The sequence below is a fragment of the Oncorhynchus keta genome, chromosome 29, assembly GCF_023373465.1.
Source record: "Oncorhynchus keta strain PuntledgeMale-10-30-2019 chromosome 29, Oket_V2, whole genome shotgun sequence".
Taxonomy (NCBI): domain Eukaryota; kingdom Metazoa; phylum Chordata; class Actinopteri; order Salmoniformes; family Salmonidae; genus Oncorhynchus; species Oncorhynchus keta.
In genome coordinates, this window is record NC_068449.1 from 31,850,670 (window position 1) to 31,876,351 (window position 25,682).

At 42.5% G+C, this 25,682-nt stretch overlaps 2 protein-coding genes across 4 annotated transcripts in view; one reads left to right on the forward strand and one right to left on the reverse strand.

The window, feature by feature from the left end:
* Positions 1–47: 47 nt before the first annotated feature.
* Positions 48–24,952, reverse strand: strn3 (striatin, calmodulin binding protein 3). Of its 2 annotated transcripts, XR_008086282.1 has the most exons (17): positions 24,472–24,952; positions 11,051–11,154; positions 10,725–10,798; positions 10,549–10,630; positions 10,087–10,263; positions 9,664–9,799; positions 9,143–9,284; positions 7,451–7,587; positions 6,622–6,797; positions 6,478–6,525; positions 6,193–6,314; positions 5,775–5,942; positions 4,775–4,915; positions 2,437–2,544; positions 2,158–2,244; positions 1,594–1,948; positions 48–1,445 (listed from the first exon to the last, which is right to left on the reverse strand). XR_008086282.1 is itself a non-coding variant. In XM_052486434.1 (16 exons), the coding sequence occupies exons 1-16, from the start codon at positions 24,706–24,708 to the stop codon at positions 1,779–1,781; spliced, it is 2,109 nt and encodes a 702-aa protein (XP_052342394.1). In that variant the 5' UTR covers positions 24,709–24,952; the 3' UTR covers positions 48–1,778. The 2 variants fall into 2 exon arrangements, 1 of the variants encoding a protein (XP_052342394.1); XM_052486434.1 differs by having other exon boundaries at positions 48–1,948.
* ap4s1 (adaptor related protein complex 4 subunit sigma 1) overlaps positions 23,996–25,682 on the forward strand; it is a 4,619-nt gene continuing 2,932 nt past the window's right edge. The window contains exons 1-2 of one of the 2 annotated variants that reach the window (XM_035743299.2): positions 23,996–24,184; positions 25,320–25,480. In XM_035743299.2, coding sequence (XP_035599192.1) covers positions 25,343–25,480 — 138 coding nt within the window. In that variant the 5' untranslated portion in view covers positions 23,996–24,184; positions 25,320–25,342. The other variant, XM_035743298.2, reaches the window with a different exon arrangement.

The following is a 25,682-nucleotide window of genomic DNA, read 5'->3' on the forward strand; positions in this document are numbered from 1 at the left end:
TATCATGCAGACTGCATGCAATTAAACACAGACTTTATGTACAGGTACACCATTTAATATTTATTATAGACATTTTTATATACATTACTTTTGAACTGTTGAATGTGGTACAATCTTTAAAATCTGCTGATTCATAGTTTGTAAATCAAAAACCTTACAAAACATCAACATTCGCAAACTGATCAGAACCTTTTTTTTGGAAGTCTAGAAAAAAAGACTGATTGTATTAATCATGCATGACAAACAAAACAAAAACAGTCTTAGCTACACCGTACGTTTGAAAATAAAACCGTTCTGCAAGATAAAAAGGAAAATAGTACAACCAAACAAAACATTGAGCCGTGATTAAGCTTACGTTTGCTATTCCAATCCCTTAATAAAGAAACAGTTACACTCCATGCTTGCTTCAAAGCAGTGATTTAACAGAATAAGGCAAACTGATACCTCAGACTGACATCAGATTGCATTTTATATGAACCTACATGTTTCACTTGTTTTCTATTCACTGTTCCAGTTTCACTTGAGAGCCCAATCTTAGAGATCCTTGGGCCATGTCTGTAGTTGAACGGATAAGACTAACAGAAAGTGAAATAAATAGTATTAACATGTCTAATAACCTGTGATAAATAAACTCAAATACAGTAAGGTGTACAAAAATATCACATAGTGATAGGATGCTGCAGTTTATTTAAAAAGAGCTCGCAGGAAGCCATTTAAAATGGGCTTCTTTTAGTCCTAGGCTTTACTGCCGTGACCTGGCGGTGTCAAAGCAATGTAAGAGATGGCATCCTAGGGTTAGGAAGGGTGAGATCAACGAGTGTTTTCTGTGACACGGGAAAAATAAGTCAGATCAGGGTTGTAGGGGACAGCATGAGCTGTGATGGAAGGGTTCAAACCAGGAATAAATATTCTTTTTTTTTTCTTTAAACAAACAACTTTTTCAGTGTTGTTCTGACGGACTATATTTATATAAAAAGGATTATAAAAACTATTTTTTTTACACAAAAAATGTAATGTAACCTATGCTAAAGTGAAGTTGATTGACATAGTTCAATTCATATTATTTTTTCTCTCGCTACATGGTTGTTGAGGGGGACGCCTGTGACTCGTGTTTAGCGTGAACTGAATCCACGCCGCAGGGTCTCCCGGTCGGCCCACCAGGGGCTGTGGCCAAGTCCTGTTAAATACCCTTTTCACACTAGCGAGATAAACCGAGTCAAGCTGAGCTGTACTGGCCTGGTCACAAATCCACCATAGTTACTGGAAACATGGTGAAAAGAACAATGTGAAAAGATCATATCTAAGCCAATTCAGCATGGTCGGGGTCAGCCCAGTTGTGTGAATCAGATTAAAAGACGTGACCCAGTCCCGACCTCTCGCTCTCTCTCACGACCCACTGTCTGACGCATACGACAGCCACTCCATCCAAGGTCACTGAAGTATACCTACAGGACAGATATTAGCTCAGCTCAAACCTAGTCAAAAGGCTACATACACTGGCTTGTTTAACTCCAGCTTTTAACTTACAGTAAATTACAGTTAAATGTTTTTGTGTTCGAAAACAGACAACTGATTGGTCGCTCCTCCACTCACCATGCCTGGCATAAGTCTCCTTGGCACCTGGTTTCCGTCAAGTGTAGAGTTCAATAGGGATGGAGGGAGGCAGCGTCAATGTAGTGTCATAAAATTGCTACTCTTGTTACACAAGGCAGTGAAGCAGTCTATTCTTTCTTTGTGTCTACACGCTCAGCTCAGTCTGGCAGAGCAGAGCTTGTCTACTACACAAATACTTTGGCCAGGGCGTCGGCCCCCGCACTTGCTATGTATGCCTTAGACGGGTGGAAGGCAACGTCATAGATGGACTCGTCAGACTTCATGCGGTGGGCAGTGATCTCCTGCACACAGGTCTTACTGTCCAGGTTCCACAGGCGGATTGAACAGTCGTGGCCTACGGAGGAGGAACAAGGAAAGGAAGGTAAGGATCAGCAAAGTTCTCTCTGGATATCAGCACGACCTGAATTTTACATGAGTGTGTTGTCATAGGATACAAATGTGTAGAAGAATATTGATACTAGTCTTAGAATCAGAACCAGTAAGCTGGTGACCATCGAATGCTGCCCTTTAAAAATTCCCCACAGGTATGTTGCTTGTACTTACTTCCTGACATCAGGTAGATCCCGTTGGGGTCCACAGCCAGGCTGGTGACAGCATCCAGGTGGGCCACCATCGCATGGATCACTTTACCTACACAACAGGACAGACATACACAAGTCAGTACAGAGATATGGCAGGCAGACAGATTATAGAACATGTACAAAACAGTCCCAACTCTCTATATGTGACTGGTCTTAGTCATTCTCCCATCTAGGCTCTGATGCACTGAGTCAGTCAGTCAGAGTAGCTAGCTGAACACTGTGTACTCCCCTGTTCACGTACCCGATTTATTGTCAAAGAACTTGATGTCCCTGTCCTCATGGGCCGTGATGGTGACAGGCAGGGTGGGGTGACTCACTACCTTGTTGATGTGGTTGGCTCCAGGCAGAGCTGAAAACACACAGATGAGAGAATGGGTCACAACACAGTCACTATTAATACAACACCCGAAATGAGGACAGACCATTAAAACTGTGTACAAAGTTAGTAGTCTAGGATATGAGATATATATATAAAAAGGAAAAAGCAACCATATCATTAGCAGTTAAAATTATTCAGAGAGTCTTATTTATAATGTTACCCAGTATTTATTTGATTTTCACATATGTTTATGTATACCCAAACTCCCCATAACATGTTTCTGTACACCCAAACTCCCCATAACATGTTTCTTTCTACCCAAACTCCCCATAACATGTTTCTGTACACCCAAACTCCCCATAACATGTTTCTTTCTACCCAAACTCCCCATAACATGTTTCTTTATACCCAAACTCCCCATAACATGTTTCTGTATACCCAAACTCCCCATAACATGTTTCCGTATACCCAAACTCCCCATAACATGTTTCTGTATACCCAAACTCCCCATAACATGTTTCTGTACACCCAAACTCCCCATAACATGTTTCTGTATACCCAAACTCCCCATAACATGTTTCTGTACACCCAAACTCCCCATAACATGTTTCTGTACACCCAAACTCCCCATAACATGTTTCTGTACACCCAAACTCCCCATAACATGTTTCTGTACACCCAAACTCCCCATAACATGTTTCTGTATACCCAAACTCCCCATAACATGTTTCTGTATACCCAAACTCCCCATAACATGTTTCTGTATACCCAAACTCCCCATAACATGTTTCTGTATACCCAAACTCCCCATAACATGTTTCTGTATACCCAAACTCCCCATAACATGTTTCTGTATACCCAAACTCCCCATAACATGTTTCTGTATACCCAAACTCCCCATAACATGTTTCTGTACACCCAAACTCCCCATAACATGTTTCTGTACACCCAAACTCCCCATAACATGTTTCTGTATACCCAAACTCCCCATAACATGTTTCTGTACACCCAAACTCCCCATAACATGTTTCTGTACACCCAAACTCCCCATAACATGTTTCTGTATACCCAAACTCCCCATAACATGTTTCTGTATACCCAAACTCCCCATAACATGTTTCTGTATACCCAAACTCCCATAACATGTTTCTGTATACCCAAACTCCCCATAACATGTTTCTGTATACCCAAACTCCCCATAACATGTTTCTGTACACCCCAAACTCCCCATAACATGTTTCTGTATACCCAAACTCCCCATAACATGTTTCTGTACACCCAAACTCCCCATAATAATAATAATAATAATAATATATGCCATTTAGCAGACGCTTTTATCCAAAGCGACTTACAGTCATGTGTGCATACATTCTCGTATGGGTGGTCCCGGGAATCGAACCCACTACCCTGGCGTTACAAGCGCCATGCTCTACCAACTGAGCTACAGAAGGACCATAACATGTTTCTGTACACCCAAACTCCCCATAACATGTTTCTGTACACCCAAACTCCCCATAACATGTTTCTGTATACCCAAACTCCCCATAACATGTTTCTTTCTACCCAAACTCCCCATAACATGTTTCTGTACACCCAAACTCCCCATAACATGTTTCTTTCTACCCAAACTCCCCATAACATGTTTCTTTCTACCCAAACTCCCCATAACATGTTTCTTTCTACCCAAACTCCCCATAACATGTTTCTGTACACCCAAACTCCCCATAACATGTTTCTTTCTACCCAAACTCCCCATAACATGTTTCTGTACACCCAAACTCCCCATAACATGTTTCTGTATACCCAAACTCCCCATAACATGTTTCTGTATACCCAAATACCCCATAGAAAATGTAATTCAGTAAGTCATTTTATATGTTCTCCCCTTTCTAACTGAGCTTATGGCCCATAGTCTCCCTGGTTGTGTTGAAAGGCTCTGGTCTAGGGTTGTTGTAGTCCTCCTGCTAAATGATGAAAGGCTCTGGTCTAGGGTTGTTGTAGTCCTGCTGCTAAATGATGAAAGGCTCTGGTCTAGGGTTGTTGTAGTCCTCCTGCTAAATGATGAAAGGCTCTGGTCTAGGGTTGTTGTAGTCCTCCTGCTAAATGATTGAAGGCTCTGGTCTAGGGTTGTTGTAGTCCTGCTGCTAAATGATGAAAGGCTCTGGTCTAGGGTTGTTGTAGTCCTCCTGCTAAATGATGAAAGGCTCTGGTCTAGGGTTGTTGTAGTCCTGCTGCTAAATGATAGGTGCAATAGACTTACTGTTCTCCCCCTGACCGGCGAACACCACGGCAGCCTGGGACGTCTCCAGGTCATAGATCACAGCGTTGCCCGTGTTGAAGGACGCCACCATGTGGGCGGGGTCACAGCCATTGAAGTCCACCGCCGTGGGGATGCCGTGTTCTGTCACACACACACACACACACACACACACACACACACACACACACACACACACACACACACACACCAGTTGAAGAGCCTTTTTGCACCTCCAATGTCCGACCTCGGCCACTTGACACAGGGCCGCAGTCAAGTGCCATTGTCATGTTATGTCCGTGTGAAAAACGAGCCCCCCACACTACAGGGGAAGTTAAAGTGCGTAGCATTTGGATTGTATGGCTGTCAAATCTATTCTTACCAAATGGAACTCTTAGATGAAGGGAGCAGATGAAAGACATCTGATATAAAATTCACTTGTCATTTACAATTACTTTTTACTCCAACTTTGTTCAAATGCCTCGATCAAACCAACAGCGTCATCTGGATAGGTGCGCAACGAAAGTTCATCATTCACCTTCTGCTACCAGTTCTGTCAAGCCATCTACGCACACAGTTTGATCAATCCAACGTACGAGCCATACAGAAGGCACTGCCTCTGCAACGCTAAAGGCAAACGCAGAGTTCCATTGGAAATGAATGCACTTCTGGTGTACCAAAACACAATGACGCTGTCAGCATGATCAAGGCGTAAGAGAAATGGACATCAGTAAGCTATTGGGCCTTAATAATGTAATGCTGTTCTAAGCCTACGTCTATGCCCTGTGTTCTAAGCCTACGTCTATGCCCTGTGTTCTAAGCCTACGTCTATGCCCTGTGTTCTAAGCCTACGTCTATGCCCTGTGTTCTAAGCCTACGTCTATGCCCCGTGTTCTAAGCCTACGTCTATGCCCCGTGTTCTAAGCCTACGTCTATGCCCCGTGTTCTAAGCCTACGTCTATGCCCCGTGTTCTAAGCCTACTTCTATGCCCTGTGTCCTCACCTTTCTCTGCGTTGTAAGTGCTGATGCATGGGTTCTTCTCCTGGGGGTTCCACAGCTTGACGGTTCCGTCTGCGGAGCAGGACAGCAGGCGGTTCTTGATGCCACTGTAGGCCAGCCCCCACACAGCGTCAGTGTGGCCCAGCCAGGTTCCAGCCAGGACGCTGGGGTCTGAGGCGTTGGAGGAGGGGACAGGGTCAGTGACACCCATACAATAAGAGAGGAAAAACAGCTATTTGATTACTCAAGGGTGCGATTGGAATAAAATGAAGGGATAGAAAATAGAAGTCAATTCAAATAATATGATGGCTCAATTAAAGTGTTCCTGACTTCTGTTACTGTGGTCAACGTCTGAAGGGACAGAGGCTAGACAGATACATTGGCCACGCTAAAGAGGGGCTGAGGATGTGTCAACCTTTACCGTAGGTGTCATAAGGGTCCACGTTGGAGCTGGGGATGTTCCACCACTGTATTGTGTGGTCAATCCCTCCACTGTAACACTGCTCTCCACTGGAGGTCATAGCCAGGGACAGCACAGGCCCACTGAGGAGAGGAAAAGGCGTATCAGAAAGGTGACATTTCATAACCATGCTTACACCGTGAGAGAAAGCCATATACAAAACAGTTTTTCCTGACTGATTGAAAATAGTTTTATTGTATTATTATAGACAATGACCACAGTTCCTTCTGGTTATTAGATACTTACACATGGGCTCTGAATGTGTAAATGGGCTCCACATCGAAATAGGCACTTCTAAAGAAGAAACAAAGTTCTTTAAAAAAGGTTTCTCGGACCGATTTGATTTAATGAGACATTCCATAATGACAAGATATCCAACAGTGTGTGTACTTTTTGGCAGGTACGGTCTTCTGTAGGTTCCACAGTTTGAGTGTGTGGTCCTCAGACACGGTGACCAGGACAGGCTCTACAGGATGGAAGGCCAGAGCCCTGACCCCGTCAAAGTGGCTGCGCAGGGTGTACTTGGGATTCCACGTCTTCCTGAACGTGTCCTTATTGGCTGGCAGCTAAAAATAGACACCGGACAAGGGAGGAAAAGAGAACAGCAACTTTAAACAACTGTGGAGTGAATAATAGAGACAGGTTGGTGGTGAATTAGCTAGGGGGCTAACAGCACTGGAGGATGTAATGCACTAGGACTACTTGAGCACGGCAAGCCCCTAATGAACACATGTCAGAACCTTCCGCTCTCTCAGCGCTTTGTGTGCATGTGTGAGGTGTTGAGAGAGAGAGAGAGAGAGAGAGAGAGAGAGAGAGAGAGAGAGAGAGAGAGAGGAGAGGGAGAAGGGTACAGAAGGAGAGAGGGAGGGGTACAGAAGGAGAGAGAGAGAGGGGTACAGAAGGAGAGAGAGAGGGGGTACAGGGAGGGGACAGAAGGAGAGAGAGAGGAGAGAGAGAGAGAGAGGTACAGAAGGAGAGAGGGAGGGGTACAGAAGGAGAGGGGGAGGGGTACAGAAGGAGAGAGGGAGGGGTACAGAAGGAGAGAGAGAGAGGGGTACAGGATGAGAGAGAGGGGTACAGGATGAGAGAGAGAGGCAGGGAGGGGTACAGGATGAGAGAGAGAGAGAGAGAGGCAGGGAGGGGTACAGGATGAGAGGAGGGTTCAGGGAGGGGTTGGTGCTGTTCAGGGGGTCATGGTTCAGGGCTGACAGTTGCTTACATCATAGCTGTAGTCAGCCTCATCGTTGGAGACGGTGAGGTCAGCCAGGTCTCCCAGGCCCAGGAAACTCTCCAACACGTCATCAGAGCCAATGATAAAGGACTTGCCCCCGCCTGAGGGAAACGGTAAGGGCTCGGCTAAGAATAGGACGGAGAGGAGAAGGTTTAGTAAACGACATACAGGCCACACCTAGACAAAGAGCTCAGCCTCTCAGTGGGGTGTGAAAACATTCCCCCGCATGGCAAGACTGCAGAGCACACACTAAGTGGATTGACTTAGTGACATGGCTGGAGAGGTTTTTATGTCTTAACATAGTAGAAAGTATTTCACTGGGTAGAAGTCAAAACCTTGAGTGAATAACAATGAGACATGCGATGAAACAATTTCCTAAACACGGGTTAGGCCCCTTGCAAAAAAAACACATGAAAAATAAGACCAGCAATAAGACTAGCGGGTCTGACTGGTGCTCTGTATGTAAACCCTTTCTCTCGGCCACTGTGGAGGGTTGTGCTGAGGGTAGTGTGACTGAACTGAGAGGCTGGGATTTTGAGCAGGGCACGCAGCAGTAGTGAGGTGTGTGGCAGGGCCAGGGGAGGACAGGGGAGGGGGCTCAGAATATCCTGTGCACAAGTGAGGAGGAATGCTGACGCAACATTGGCGTGACTGAGATGGCACAGGGTAGGCCATTCTTGGCGCAGATCAGAATACACGCTCCACTACTCAATATTTCAGTTATATCTACCACTGGCCCACAGATGGGTAGAGGAATACATGTCTACCACTGGCCCACAGATGGGTAGAGGAATACATGTCTACCACTGGCCCACAGATGGGTAGAGGAATACATGTCTACCACTGGCCCACAGATGGGTAGAGGAATACATGTCTACCACTGGCCCACAGATGGGTAGAGGAATACATGTCTACCACTGGCCCACAGATGGGTAGTGTCTAGAGGAATACATGTCTACCACTGGCCCACAGATGGGTAGAGGAATACATGTCTACCACAGATGGGTAGAGGAATACATGTCTACCACTGGCCCAGATGGGTAGAGGAATACATGTCTACCACTGGCCCACAGATGGGTAGAGGAATACATGTCTACCACTGGCCCACAGATGGGTAGAGGAATACATGTCTACCACTGGCCCACAGATGGGTAGAGGAATACATGTCTACCACTGGCCCACAGATGGGTAGAGGAATACATGTCTACCACTGGCCCACAGATGGGTAGAGGAATACATGTCTACCACAGGCCCACAGATGGGTAGAGGAATACATGTCTACCACTGGCCCACAGATGGGTAGAGGAATACATGTCTACCACTGGCCCACAGATGTCTACCACTGGCCCACAGATGGGTAGAGGAATACCCACAGATGGGTCATGTCTACCACAGGCCCACAGATGGGTAGAGGAATACATGTCTACCACTGGCCCACAGATGGGTAGAGGAAAACATGTCTAACACACACACACACACACACACACACACACACACACACACACACACACACACACACACACACACACACACACACAGTCCAAGCCACAGTTCCTCTACCCAACACCCATGCAGGCTAAATCTACATTTTCATTGATACAAATGGCTGCATTTATTCCAAATGGGGACACAATGGGGTATAGGCTAGTTCTCAGCAGGAGATATGTTATACCCTCTTACCCCATTCGGTCCCGTCCCCTGAACTCCTGGCCTCCCCTGCTCCCTCTCCATCCTCGGCATTCACCAGAAAGTCAAACTCCTTCAGAGCCTCCTCCGTGTCGGGATCGTCTGGAAGGTCAGAGGCCAGGCCCTCGTTCCCAACCTGGACAGAGGACAAACACAGTCAGCCACCAGGTATGGCACACTGGGATCAAATACGGTACACAGTTAATACAATACTTGTATATAATAACAATACTTGTCAAATAAAAGGTTGTTGGTATTCTCCTTCCACATGCTCATGTACCGAATTTTAAATTGTGGTGAACTATTTTACACAGCAGGCATTTAAAGGTTCTCTCTTGATAACTATCAACATTCATAATCAGATCTGAGGATACAAGTCTAGTGTCAAGAGACAAGTATTGCTCTTAGCAAGCCATTATTACACCCATTACACAGTGCTGACACTGGCAGTACATTTTACAACAACATTAGTAAGGGGCTTCAGATGTCACCGTCTGAAGCAAAGAGGTCTTCACCTTTATCTTGTGTTTTTTTATTGTGTGTTTGCCGCTGTCTATATCCTCCATCAGGTCTCCCTCCTCATCGTCATCTTCATCACTGTCGTCTGTGTTTTCTAAGAAGTTAAATGTTTCCAGAACGTCTCCTGGATTCCTAGAAAAACAGTTTGAAAACAACTATTTAGAGCAATGAGGGCGACGCTGCAAATGATTTCATTAGCAAATTAAATGAAACAGGATGGATGCTATTCAGAGCATACTGTTCTGAACACACAGAGGCACCAATGTGCAGAGTCCATCAGAAATCTGCCATTTAGGAAGTTGCCAGGAAAAGTGGAGAGTGTGATTTCAGTTTCGTCAGGAAAAGTGAACATTGTGTCAGTTGGATCTTCACTGAAGTGATTGGCAGTGTGCAGGATCAGATGAGGCCTAACAAACTACCTTTTCATATCTTGTCCCTTTGGTTTGGCTGGAGACTCGCCTCCGTTGAGGATCAGCTCCAGGTTCTTGTTTTCCACAGAGCCGTTCTGCTCCGAGCCGGATAGGCCCAGTAACGAACGCACTCTCTGAGACCGCACATCTAGTATTGTGTCCGTGTAACCTACTTCCTGAAGATATCTGTTGGGACAGAAACGGAATTACACATCCAAATGACTTAGCTAGCTAAATAAACCTGGGCCTGTGTACCTAAAGCTTCCCAGAGCAGGAATGCTGATCTAGGATCAGTTTGACATTTTAGAGCATAAGGAATAAGATTACATGGACTAGGGGGACCTGATCCTTGATCAGCATGATGAGACACTATGAATACAGACCCTGATGGGAATTAATCTTGATCTATAAACGTGTTAGAATGCTAGCTGGATGCGAGGCCCTATAGGTATGCGGTGTCGGCGTACTCACTGTCTGAGGAGCTGTCTGCCCTGTTTCCACGTCAGCTGACTGTTCTGGGGTACAGCAGGGACCTCTGTGTCTTTGGTATCTTCTGCAAACCTCACGGAAGAAAAGTTATCGAAACCACTGTATATCAACATATTCCGTTCATTTCACTTTATAGCAGAGACAGGAGAGGTCTGTACCTGGTTCAAAGTTAGGCATCTTAACTTCACCTTGATTTAATTCTGTTCCATATTTTAATTTATGGTATTTTGCTCTGGTAGAGAAAAGACAAATGAAAGAGTTTAGTAAATGTAATGAGATAATAAATTCTACATTGCAGTCAGTGGAGGCTGCTGAGGGGAGGACGGCTCATAGTAATAGCTGGAACGGAGTTGTCCTCCCCTCAGCAGCCTCCACTGACTGCAGTCACACACAAAATGTACATGCAATGGCCAATGAGACAGTTTGAACTTGGCCATATGTCAAAGTTATTGCCTCAAGTTAAAGAGAGAAGCCATACACTCACCTTTCTTGCTTTAATGCATATTCTAACATCTTTATTCTTCTAACTAGATCATTCTTTACATTCTCTTGACCTTTCCTTTCTCCTTGTAGGAATGCTATTCGAGCCTAAAAACAAAAACAAGAAAGGAGAAAACATTTACAAGTTAACGGTTCTGCCGTTAAAGCCAATAATTTACTCACAACTTTAAAAGCTCTACAAAATGTTAAGGTCATCTGCTGTGGCGTATCAGTGTGTCAAGCAGTGTGTCAAGAAGCAGTGCGGCTCGGCAGGGTCGTATTTCGGAGGACAAATGGCTCTCGGCCTTCACCTCTCCCGAGTCCGTACAGGAGTTGAATTGATGGGACAAGACTAACTACCAATTGAATATCCCGAAATTGCGGAGAAAAAGAGGTTAAACATTTTTTTTGAAAATGATATATATTCTATAAATAAACAAGCAATCTTTCCCACTGAAGTAATAGGCATGTCATGTCTACTAAATTATTAAACTTGAAAATAAAAGAAAGCTGCACACTCTTGGAGCTCAGATGCAAAAAAATGTTTTACTAAATTATTAAAACAGATGAATAACAGTGGCAGCAATGACTATTACATCACCTACTACTGCCACATCACTCTTCTTCTCATCTTCCATTCATGAATGACTCCATGCCTAATATCAAATTAAATGTTAATTATGTACGCAACCCAACCCCGTGTAGGGGCCTACTGTACCAGCTATTGACTCCACACATACAGTGCCTTCAGAAAGTATTCACACCCCTGGACTTTTTACACAATGTAAACATTTTAAATGGGTTACATTCTGATTTCTTCGTCACTGACCTATAACACAATACCCCTTTTTTTTTTTGACAAATGAATTAAAAATGAAAATCTAAAATGTCTTTGAGTCAATAATGATTAAAATCCTTTATGGCAAGCCTAAATAAGTTCAGCAGTAAAAATGTGCTTAACAAGTCACATGGACTCACTCTGTGTGCAATAATAGTGTTTAACATAATGACTATCTCACCTCTACCCCACACATACAATTATCTGTAAGGTCCCTCAGTCGAGCAGTGAATTTCAAACAGATGCAACCACATTGGATGGATCCCTGAGGATGGATCAACATTGTAGTTACTCCACAATACTAACCTAATTGACAGAGTGAAAAGGAGGAAACCTGTACAGAACAAAAAAATATTCTAAAACATGCATCCTGTTTGCAATAGGCACTAAAGTAAAACAGAAAAAAAATATTTGGTAAAGCAATTAACACTTTGTATTCATAAACAGTTACGTTTGGGATAAATCCAATACAACACACTATGGAGTACCACTCTCCATATTTTCAAGCATAGTGATGGCTTCATCATGTTATGGGTATGCTTGTAATCATTAAGGACTAGGGAGTTTTTCAGGATAAAAAGGAAATGGAATGGAGCTAAGCACAGGTAAAATCCTAGAGGAAAACCTGGTTCAGTCTGCTTTCCACCAGACACTGGGAGATTAATTTGTCTTTCAGCGTGACAATAACCTAAAACACAAGGCCAAATCTACATGAGTTGCTTACCAAGACGACAGTGAATGTTCCCGTTTGGCTGAGCTGCAGTTGACTTAAATCTGTTTGAACATCTATGGCAAGACTTAAATGGTTGCCTAGCAATGATCAAAAACCAATTTGACAGATTGAAGAATTCTGAATATATATAAAAAATGTAAATGGCAAATTTGAACAATCCAGGTGTGCAAAGCTCTTAGACTTACCCAGAAAGACTCACAGCTGTAATCACTACCAAAGGTCATTATAAAATGTATTGACTCAGGAGGTTGAATTCTTATGTAGTCAAGATAGTGTTTTAGACATTTCTTTAAAGACAAAATATACATTTTCTTCCACTTTGACACCAGTATTTAGTGTAAATCGTAGACAAAATGAAAATGAAAATTAAATGAATTTAATCCCAACTTGTAACACAACAAAATGTGGAAAAAGTCAAGGGGTGTGAATACTTTCTGAAGGCACTGTATTTGAAAGAGACACTGGATATAAAAAGGAAAAAAAGGCTTAAACAAAACATTCGAAAAGGTATAGGCACCGATGAATTGAGGAAACCTTGGTATAGGCCTGGTGAGTCAAAGTAGGAGTGCAATAAGGAGTGTCTGTCACTCCTGGGATCAACAGAGCAGCAGGCCCAGGTTGTAACGCAGGCCTCAAGTAGGATCACCCCTGTACGGGTGTTCAGTTCATACAGCACTATTTAGCTGGCCCTCTTCTCCTGCTCAACTCTGTGCTGCTCGTGAGCACTGAGCAGCTGTGACACCCAATGCCGTTTAAAGGGTAGCAGGCAGGGGGTATTTTTAGTCAGCCGCCCTAAACGCCCTCTCGACTGGTGGGGTGTCATGGTGCCCATAGCAACCCAGTTGTTCGGCAGGTAAACCGGAGGCCGACATTCATGCCGTAGTCATGGAGACGGAGAAAGTGCCAGACGGGTAAAGTGCCACCGGCTAGCAGCTAAACCATACCTATGAAAACACTATGGTGGATCTGAACCACTGAGTCACCTGGTCCAGTCACTCCCTCACAATAATAAAATAACACAAAATTGAGTACACATTCAAGGAGTAGGAGACCCAGCTCTCGACATGGGGTCAATTTTCAACATAGGATTCACTTCAGTTAACGGAGATCAGTTCTCTTAAATAGAACAATTACTGTATAAGAACTAGTATTTTCTAAAGTTTTCCACCTCGGTGTTGAAGTCAAAGTGCTAAATGAAAGTCTTGCTGGGACCATAAGCATGGGAGGTCTCAGGTCTGGCCAGTTGAAGTTGGCTAAAGGGAGGAGGAGAGTTTCAGCTGAACAAACAGCTGTTTACATTGGTCTTTTTCTGTGGACAAACGGGATCTAGTTCAACAGCCAGGGGCCGTAGCAGTCGGTTACACAAGCACTAGCTACTCCCTCAGCAGATACAGCTGGCTACAACACTCGACTAAACATTTTCAGTTTGGTTCACATTAACATGTGTAGCGGCCATGACTGAATACAAAAGAGTCGTCTTTGGGTAGTTTCATGTGGGTTTCTCTCTCTGTGTGTGTGTGTGTGTGTGTGTGTGTGTGTGTGTGTGTGTGTGTGTGTGTGTGTGTGTGTTCGCACATGGCAAGTGTTTGTACATCCACTCTGCCAAAACGATACACAGTTAGTCCGTCACTCACCCTAGATAACCTAACCAGGGGTGTATTCATTACGGCGATTCTGCTACAGAAACTGTTTCCTCCAAACAGAAAATGTTTTGCAACAAAAACAAGTTTTTATTGGACAAAATCAGGTAGGTCCCTCCCCATTTCATCCATGTTCTTTTTTGTGTGCTTCTGTTTGGTTCTTAAAAAAGATAAAAGGTTTCCGTTGCAAGACGTAATGAATACACCTCTGGTCTTGTGTCTTGAAGTTGCCTAGTTAGCCATCTTCTTTCGCCAATTAGCTTCAGCCAGCTGGTAAATTTGGTTTGACATGGTCTTGTCTTTCTCAGGGGGCTAGTTAGGGACAGTCAATAAATGACACAATGCAAATGGACAATATTTTCATATTGCAAATCTTTTAGTTGTCTCATTAAATGCTTTCAATATTTGTATATGAATTTCTAAAATGTATAGTTGGTTTGAGGTTAACTAAAAGAAATTTGGAGCTATTGACCACTTAAAATATTGTCCCATGTACATTGTGTAATTTACTGACGGTCCCCTAACTAGCAACAGGGTTTACAAATGTCAAACCAACTGTACACTTTGTAGTACATTGGCACTAGAATACAGTGCATTTGGAAAGTATTCAAACCCTTTGACTTTATCCACATTTTATTACGTTACAGCCTTATTCTATGGTGCTTTGCTGGTGACACTCGTCAGTGATTTATTTAGAATTCAAGGCACACTTAACCAGCATGGCTACCACAGCATTCTGCTGCGATACACCATCACAGGCTGTGTAAGGGCAATTTGACCAAGAAGGAGAGTGATGGAATGCTGCATTAGATGACCTGGCCTCCATAATCACCCAACCTCAACCCAATTGAGATGGTTTGGGATGAGTTGGACCGCAGAGTGAAGGTAAAGCAGCCAACAAGTACTCAGCATATGTGGGAACTCCTTCGGGACTGTTGGAATAGCATTTCAGGTGAAGCTGGTTGATAGAATGCCAAGAGTGTGCAAAGCTGTCATCAAGGCAAAGGATGGCTACTTTCAAGAATTTCAAAATAATATATATATTGCTCAAAAAAATAAAGGGAACACTTAAACAACACAATGTAACTCCAAGTCAACCACACTTCTGTGAAATCACTGTCCACTTAGGAAGCAATACTGATTGACAATAAATTTCACATGCTGTTGTGCAAATGGAATAGACAACAGGTGAAAATTATAGGCAATTAGCAAGACACCCCCAATAAAGGAGTGGTTCTGCAGGTGGTGACCACAGACCACTTCTCAGTTCCTATGCTTGCTGGCTGATGTTTTGGTCACTTTTGAATGCTGGCGGTGCTTTCACTCTCGTGGTAGCATGAGACGGAGTCTACAACCCACACAAGTGGCTCAGGTAGTGCAGCTCATCCAGGATGGAACATCAATGCGAGCTGTGGCAAGAAGGTTTGCTGTGTCTGTCAGCCTAGTGTCCAGAGCATGGAGGCGCTACCAGGAGACAGGCCAGTACATCAGGAGACGTGGAAGAGGCCGTAGGAGGGCAACAACCCAGCAGCAGGACCGCTACCTCCGCCTTTGTGCAAGGAGGAGCACTGCCAGAGCCCTGCAAAATGACCTCCAGCAGGCCAAAAATGTGCACGTGTCTGCTCAAACGGTCAGAAACAGACTCCATGAGGGTGGTATGAGGGCCCGATGTCCACAGGTGGGGGTTGTGCTTACAGCCCAACACCGTGCAGGACGTTTTGGCATTTGCCAGAGAACACCAAGATTGGCAAATTCGCCACTGGCGCCCTGTGCTCTTCACAGATGAAAGCAGGTTCACACTGAGCACATGTGACAGAGGAGAACGTTCTGCTGCCTGCAACATCCTCCAGCATGACCGGTTTGGCGGTGGGTCAGTCATGGTGGTGGGGGGGGGGGTCGCACAGCCCTCCATGTGCTAGCCAGAGGTAGCCTGACTGCCATTAGGTACCGAGATGAGATCCTCAGACCCCTTGTGAGACCATATGCTGGTGCGGTTGGCCCTGGGTTCCTCCTAATGCAAGACAATGCTAGACCTCATGTGGCTGGAGTGTGTCAGCAGGTCCTGCAAGAGGAAGGCATTGATGCTATGGACTGGCCCGCCCGTTCCCAGGACCTGAATCCAAATGAGCACATCTGGGACATCATGTCTCGCTCCATCCACCAACGCCACGTTGCACCACAGACTGTCCAGGAGTTGGCGGATGCTTTAGTCCAGGTCTGGGAGGAGATCCCTCAGGAGACCATCCGCCACCTCATCAGGAGCATGCCCAGGCGTTGTAGGGAGGTCATACAGGCACGTGGAGGCCACACACACTACTGAGCCTCATTTGGACTTGTTTTAAAGACATTACATCAAAGTTGGAGCAGCCTGTAGTGTGGTTTTTCACTTTAATATTGAGTGTGACTCCAAATCCAGACCTCCATGGGGTTGATAAATTTGATTTCCATTGTGATTTTGTTGTCAGCACATTCAACTATGTAAAGAAAAAAGTATTTAATAAGAATATTTAATTCATTCATATCTAAGATGTGTTATTTTAGTGTTCCCTTTATTTTTTTGAGCAGTATATATATATATATATATATATATATATATAAAACACTTTTTTGGTTACTACATGATTCCATGTGTTATTTCATAGTTTTGATGTCTTCACTATTATTTTACAATGTAGAAAACAGTAAATATTAATAAAAACCCTTGAATGAGTAGATGTCCAAACTTGATACGGGTACTGTATGTTTTTGTTAGGTAGCCTTAACTAGCACTAGTCGGCTGTATCTGCGCCACAACTCTGGTATGTTTTGTCCTATAGCTTGTTCTCGATCTTCTTAACTAGTGAGTCAACATGTTTTCAGCAGTTTTACTTTCTTGACTTTCTCGTGCTCCATCGTCTCTCTGCAGCAGACATACCGTACTTACAGAAAGTCTACACACTCTGTGGATGTCTTCACATTTTATTGCGTTACAAAGTGGGATTCAAACGGATTTAATTGTCATTTTCTGGCAACCACCTACGCAAAATACTCTATTGTCAAAGTGGAATAACTTGTTTGTTTTTCTAGAAGATTAATGAAAAATAAAACAGTAATATATTTTTATTAGATAAGTATTCACCCCCCCGAGTCAATACATGTTAGAATCACCAACTACAGCTGTAAATCTTGTTGGGTAAGTCTCAATATTTTCCCATTATTATTTTTTTTAATTCTTCAAGCTCTGTTAAGGTGTTGGGGATCATGGCTGGACAGCAACTTTCAAGTCTTGCCATAGATTTAAGTCAATTTGTGTCAAAACTATAACTTGGCCACTCAGAAACATTCACCGTCTTCTTGGTAAGCAACTCCAGTTTAGATTGACCTTGTGTTTAAAGTTATTCTTCTGCTGAAAGGTGAATTAATCTCCCAGTATCTGGTGTAAAGCAGACTGAACCAGGTTTTCCTCTAGGATTTTGCTTGTGCTTAAGCGCCATCCCGTTAATTTTTATCCTGAAAAACTCACCCGTCTTTGCCGAGGTCAAGCATACCCATACAAGGAAACAGTTACTCAGTGATGTGTTGGATTTGCCAAAAAGGCCAAAAAGTGTATTCCTTTGCATTATTACTATAGTGCCTTGTTGCATACATACGCATGTTTTGAAATACTTTTATTCTGTATATTTTTATTCTTCTTTTAACTTCTTTTAGGTCATTATTGTAGAGTCCCTACAATGTTGTTGATCCATCCTCACTTTTTCCCCCCATCACAGCCACTGAACTCTGTAGCCGTTTTAAAATCACCAATGGCCTCATGGTGACATCCCTTTACAGTTTCCTTCCGATCCTGCAGCTCAGTTCAGAAGGACAACTGCATCTTTGATGTGTCTGGGTGGTTGTTTAATAAATCATCCACAGCATAATTATCAAATTGACCGTGCTTCAAGATATAGTCCATGTCTGATTTGTTATTTTTACCCATCTACCAATCACTGCCCTTCTTCATGCGGCTTTTATAAAAGCACCCTGGTCTTCTTGAAATTAAATACTTGATGATGTCTGGGGGACAGAGGAAAGGGAAAGACATTTAACCCCTCAATCAGATAGTCATTCAAAAACCATGTCAACTACTATTTCACACAGAGTGAGTTCATAACTTTTGTGATTTGTTAAGCCAAATGTTACTTCGGAACTAATTTAGTCTTCCCAAAACAAAGGAGATGAATACTTATGCAACAAATATATATTTTAGTTTAACTTGTATTAATTTGTAGAATTATCTTTTCACTTTGACAGAGTATTTTGTGTAGAACAATGACAAAAATGAATAAATATATTTAAAGAAAATGTGAAAAAAGTTCAAGGGGGTGTAGTGCTTCTATAGTGAGCATTATGTTTAGAACATCCCATCACAATATCGAATCGCAATACATATCGTATCGTCACCTAAGTACCGTGATAATAGCGTATCGTGAGGACTCTGGACATTCCCAGCCCATCCAAATACAGTTAGTACACTATCAGAGATCAAATCGCCGCAATGATCCTAATTCCTGTTAAAGCACTTCTGCTAAAAGCTGTGGAAATCCCCCCTGCCCTCAGACCACCCTTGCAACACCGCCCTCGGACCAATCGCAGCGCAGCTAGCAAAGCCAGTATCGGCCTAGCTGCTACGTATGTGTGAGGTCACAGGGTTGAGATGTGTAACAGTCAGTCTGGGGATACAGTGAGCTCACAGACCCAAATTAACAGGCTGACAAATTAATGGACTGTATTGGAGCAAGAATAGACATGGCCAACTCACGACACATTACCCGCTGTACAGCTGTCCTGTAAATGGGTGCAAAGATAATGGCAGACTTTTAGAGCTTTGTCATCACCGACATAACATATACTTACCACTTCACTGCAAAGGAACACTGCTTAGGCCTATTCACACTTGAATACCTTTAGAACTGTATTTTAGATTTGCCTGTCTGTCTACTTGTTTATGTGGCTTAGTGTACAAGCCATCTTTCTTCAATAATCAACAAATAAAGAGTACAATCAGTGAAATCATAATTTCATCAATCAAGGTTTCACAACCACGGCGGTAGCCTAGTGGTTAGAGCGTTGGACCAGTAACCAAAAGGTTGCTAGATCGAATCATCGAGCTGACAAGGATTTGTTCTTAACTGACTTGCCTAGTTAAATAGAGAAAAAAAGAAAACATAAAAAATGTCAGAAACTGTCAAATGTTTTCACAGTTCGGACCGTTTTCAGGAGCCATGGAAGACTATTAAGTAGAACCGCTATTTTCAGCTCATCTACTTATAGATGTTATGTATAACCAAGAAAGATCTGTGGAAGAACATTTCAGTGGTCTAATTAGCACAGATGTTTTAGGGATAGAGAGTAGAGGTCGACCGATTAATTAGGGCCGATTAAGTTTTCATAACAATCGGAAATCTGTATTTTGGACACGGATTTGGCCGATTTATTTATTTATTATTATAATTATTTTTTTAACACCTTTATTTAACTAGGCAAGTCAGTTAAGAACACATTCTTATGTTCAATGACGGCCTAGGAACGGTGGGTTAACTGCTTTGTTAGGGGCAGAACGACAGATTTTTACCTTTTCAGCTCGGGGATTCGTTTTTGCAACCTTCCGGTTACTAGTCTAACGCAGAGCGCATAAGATAAGGCAGAGCGCATAAGGCAGAGCGCATAAGAATGGTTCTAAATGTGCCCTGGCAGTCTTAGTGACCTATAAAGTTAGAATTAACTCAGATAGCACAAATCACACCAAGCCTGGAAATAACGCTAACAGGGCTGACTGCTTGATTGATGTGGATGAATCGCAAAGCAACTCACCCAATAGGAGGTGCAGCTACCAAAATAATCTAGGCTTGCTTCATTAACATAAAATGCATGTTGTTTTATCAATACAAAGTTGAACAATATTACAGCATCTTGTTATGGCAAATTAGGCAGGTCATACTTGTCTTGTCAATAGAAATAACTAGTAACTATCATATTGATCTTCAAATAGGGCCTAACTGTAAAAAAATAAATACATACGTGACGTTGGCCTGGGATTAGGTTTATGACAGTCATAAATACCTATTCCCCGCTTTTTCCTCTAACCTACTGAGGTTACATTTTTTTTTTTAAACTTGGTTAACAGAGATTCTGGGAACATCAGTAGGTGGGGGGAAATGAACTATATTCTGGTAATCCGAACAATTTAACATTTGCAGTGGTACTTAATGAATAGGATGTCAGTTCGGTTGTCATCTGAGACATTCTCATCAATGATAAGATGACAAACTCTACAGTGGAAAGTATACACATCAGAGTTATCGGATTCACATGGAATTGTTGTTCAATTTAAATGTTTGAATATGAAATTATTTGTGATGGGATGAAATGTGATTTTAGCTTCAAAAATGTGAGATGTGGGTTTTCATAAGATATTGCTGCTCACTCAGTGACCCGCCCACGTGAAGAGACAGAGGTTGTAAACTATGAAACACACCCCTTTTCTCGCTTCCTATATAAGCCCTTGACGACAACATAACTTCCTGTTCTGAGGATATGAGGGCGACGGTCCTATGTCAGAATGGTTCAGATAATAACTACAGAACGAAGCCAACATCAGCATGAGCTTTGGTTGCGAATGGTATGAACTTTTGAACTCTTATTCACTACAGAAGTGATACCTCCTAGCGATCGCAGCTGCAAACGCAGGTTAGGAAGGACAGAGTATCCCGTCTATCACACAACGTTACTACAACGAATCCAATTGACAACCAGAGACATTCTTCAAAGGATAAAGGACTCGGTTTGGCAACACGGCCTTCCATCTACCACCAACCTACTGAAGCGCAGCTCAGTAAATATTTATTGCATTTGCCTTTTCCAAATGGCCGGTAATTTAGAACGCATAAGATACTGTATTTACGATAGCACAGCTTTTTTTCCTTTGTTCCTCAGTCTCCCGCTCTTTCACTCCAACCCAGCCCTTTTCCTTTGTGTAACAAGCTGTCATATCTGTTCCGCCCGCTAGGGACGTTTTCCTTTATGACGTAATTCGTAATCAAGTTATGATTAATTGTGTGTATGTGAATTCTGTGTTAGGTATTTAGTAAATAAATAATTAAACCCAATTTTGTATTGCTGATTCAAATTGTTAGCCAGGGTTCTTGCAGATAACCAAGAATTTACAACTTTCAGATGAGACTGAAGTAAAATGAAGATTAATGTTGACTGCTATGGATGTAAAATATTACTAGGTCTTTAAGAGTTTCTTCGGAAGATAACAGCTCTATAAATATTATTTCGTGGTGCCTGACTCTCTAGTTAATTACATTTACATGATTAGCTCAATCAGGTGATATTAATTATGGATAAATTATTTTATAGAATAGCATGTCAATCCCTTAATCCGGCATAGCCAAAGACACGACAATACATTACATACAGTACCAGTCAAAAGTTTGGACACACCTTCATGTTCAAGGGTTTTTCTTTATTTGTACAATTTTATACATTATAGAATAATAGTGAAGACATCAAAACTATGAAATAACCCCTATGGAATCATGTAACCTAAAATGTGTTAAACAAATCTAAATAAAATTATATTTTAGATTCTTCAAAGTAGCCACCCTTTGCCTTGACAGCTTCGCACACTGTTGGAATTCTCTCAACCAGCTTCATGAGTCACCTGGAATGCATTTCAATTAACAGGTGTGCCATGATAAGTTCATTTGTGGAATTTATTTCCTTCAATTTGAGATTTTTGGTTCCAACCAGTGTCTTTATGAGACTCAAAGTTGGTGAACGCATGATCTTTGCATGTGTGGTTCCCACCATGGAGCATATGGTGGTGTGATGGTGCTTTGCTGGTGACACTGTCTGTGATATTTAGAATTCAAGGCACACTTAACCAGCATGGTTACCACAGTATTATGCAACGATACGCCATCCCATCTGGTTTGCACTTAGTGGGACTATCATTTGTTTTCAACAGGACAATGACCCAACACACCTCCAGGCTGTGTAAGGGTTATTTGACCAAGAAGGAGAATGATGGAGCGCTGCATCAGATGACTTGTCCTCCACAATCATCCGACAATCTAATTGAGATAGTTTGGGATGAGTTGGAACGCAGAGTGAAGGAAAAGCAGCCAACAAGTGCTTAGCATATGTGGGAACTCGTTCAAGATGGTTGTAAAAGCATTCCAGGTGAAGCTGGTTGAGAGAAATGCCAAGGATTTGCAAAGCTGTCAAGGCAACGGTTGGCTACTTTGAAGAACCTAATATTGGTTTAACACTTTTTACTACATGATTCAATATTTGTTATTTCATAGCAGTGATGTCTTCACTACTATGTATTCTACAATGTAGAAAATAGTAAAAATAATGAAAAACCTGTGAATATATATATATATTTTTTTTGTTTTTTTTGTTACTGTACATTAACCCTAACATAACTAAAACTTGCTCATTTTCTGGCCATCTAGCGAGACAATCAATTCTCTACAGGGTCAAAACATCTAGTCACTTCACTTGTCCTGGGGGGAGGCACAGACACAGGGATGCAGAAGCCTGTGCTTCCTTATATCCATTCCAATCTATTGACTGGTAGGCCTTGAATCAGTGTGCAGAGTGAGAGTCATGCTGAAGGTATGTGTCACTGAGCAAGTAAGTACAAGGGGAGTAAACCTCCCATCTGCCACTATCAAATCTTATTGGTCACATACACATGGGTAGCAGATGTTAATGCGAGTGTAGCGAAATGCTTGTGCTTCTAGTTCTGACTATGCAGTAATATCCAACAAATTCACAACAACTACTTTATACACACACAAATGTAAAGGGATGAATAGAATATGTTCATATACATATACAGATGAGCGATGGCGTGCGGCATAGGCAAGATGCAGTAGATGGTATAGCATACAGTATATACATATGAGATGAGTAATGTAGGATATGTAAACATTATTAAAGTGGTGTTATTTAAAGTGACTAGTGATCAGTTTATGAAGTCTGTTTATTTAAGTGGGCAGAGATTTGAGCCTGTATGTTGGCAGCAGCCTCTCTATGTTAGTGGTGGCTGTTTAACAGTCTGATGGCCTTGAGATAGAAACTGTTTTTCAGTCTCTCGGTCCCAATTCAACTGTCTGGAGTGGGATGTGTTCAAACAAAGCAGTACTATACTCTCTCTGGCATTGCTTGCATTTCAACACCTCCACATTCCTTAATACAATCACAACACTGAAACCAACATTCACTTTCATATCTGCAAGACTGCCAGGTAGTCTCGACAGGTCACATAACGTTAGCTGATGTCATAACATACATTTGATAAAACCTGTCAAAATGTCATAAAATATACCACAGCGGAAAAACTTTATTAAATTGACCAAGATCACATCCGTGACACAAAAGTGAATTCTAAAAGTTATGTAAGCAAGATTTGTGACTAAGCCTAAAGCGAATTGTTTTACTTGTTCGATCGTAAATGACAGCGCAGTGTGTCAGACTGTGTCTGGGGCCTTGTGACAGTTAGCTAGCTAGCTAACTTTGTTTATGTTAGCTTGCTAACAACATGCACAAACCATCCAAATGGCATCCGACTACATGTTTATTTACTATTTTTTTATTTAAAAAAAAAAACGTTTAAGTTAAAAAGTTTGCAGACTTTATATGATCAACAATATGGGATGTATCCCTTTTCAATATGTTTTAGCTAACATTGGCTAGCCTGTCGGCGACTCAAGAGGACCCAGCCAAGTTGTCGCCATAATGACCAAACCAAAATGGCTGCTCTCAGAGATTAGTTGACAGTCAGCTGGATTCGGTTTGATTAGAGCCTTGTGTATTTCAACGACTCTCTAAAATGAAACGACTAAATAAGTAGCACAGCAGCAAGAGTGAACGTTATTCATAAAACTACGGGTAAGACATTGCAAACAAATCAACTTGATGTTCCACTTTATCACATACTATCTAGCCAGCCGGTGCTAAGCTAATGTTATCCAGCCAGTTAACCGATTCCCGTGGCTAACTATTTGTTATCTAACTGGACACACTATAGTAGGACGTTCACTTGCTATCGAAGCATGGTCACTGGATGCAAAGTGGCTAAAACAAGAGTTGCACACTATCCAGGTAAAATGCATTGTTGCTCAAGCTTCTGTGTTTTAGTTAGTTGGCTGAGCTAACGTTAGTATGCTAATAGCTACCTGAAGTTCGGCCCTCTCCACTTCCCAATGAGCTCTCTCCATTTCGAATCGGGCCCATTCGTGCTGGATGTAATGTAAAATACCGGGGATGGTATATTGCTGTGGCCGTGGTATGTCGTCTTGCTGCTGCCCCATCCCTGAGCCACCTCCACTACCGATTTGGGGATTAACGTTGTTATTCCCCTGCTGCTGTCTTGAGGCGGCCATTCCAACTCCTCCGCCGGGGTGTTCATCCATTTTTAAGAAGAGGAAAGTCCCAGCACAATTTGCTGCTTGAATTCGCCTTCCCTCCCCCTTTTCAGATCAGTGTTCCCGTATGAATTTGACGATGCCTTTCACTGAAATGGCTATGCGGTTGTAGTGAAACAGGGCTATGTTTTGGATTTACTCTCAGCGTAAAGATATGTTGGCCGCCATTAGTCCAATCCTTGGAGTTGGATATGAAAGCCTCCTTACTGCCGGGGGTGGGAGAGAGAATTGTCCCGCGCTGCATGGTGGGACATACTCACCATTTTCTTTTTTTGGGGGTCATCCAAATACATTAGCCTGGGCATGCGTGTATACAGTTACAGTCTGTACAGCTCAGACACATTGTGAACCAGATCAATAATAGAAATAGGATTCCAATCAGGGTTTGTTTGCATGACTCAGGGAGCCATCTCATATCCAGCATCATGTTGCTGACTGCATTGTTTGCTGACTGCAGATTGGGGATCTGACTTAGTTTAGTTTGGCCATAGACTGCTGAATGGCATATGTAGTTAACTGATCAGTTACAGATGCATAATGACTTTGTGCATGATTTGCAATGACACCATTTATTTATATATTTATTTCCTGTTTTGCAGATGCACTGGATTTAACGATCACAATGATCAAGTTCCTTCTGATGGTTAACAAGCAGGGCCAGACCCGCCTGTCTAAGTATTATGAGCAGGTGGACATTGAGAAGAGGCCTTCTCTGGAGACTGATGTTGTCAAGAGATGCCTGTCACGCAAAAAAGAAGAGGTCTCTCTCAATTACATTATTAGAAGGGAAAAAATAGTTTTGTTTACTTTCAGGGGTATAACACAACAGTGAGAAGACAATGCATAACTGGGGGGTTAGACAAGACAATACAGGACAGAATGAAATCTAGTATGAATAACCTAGACCTAACCTAGTCTGTTAAGCTATAATTCCAGTCCTTGCCACTCATTGTCATGCTAAA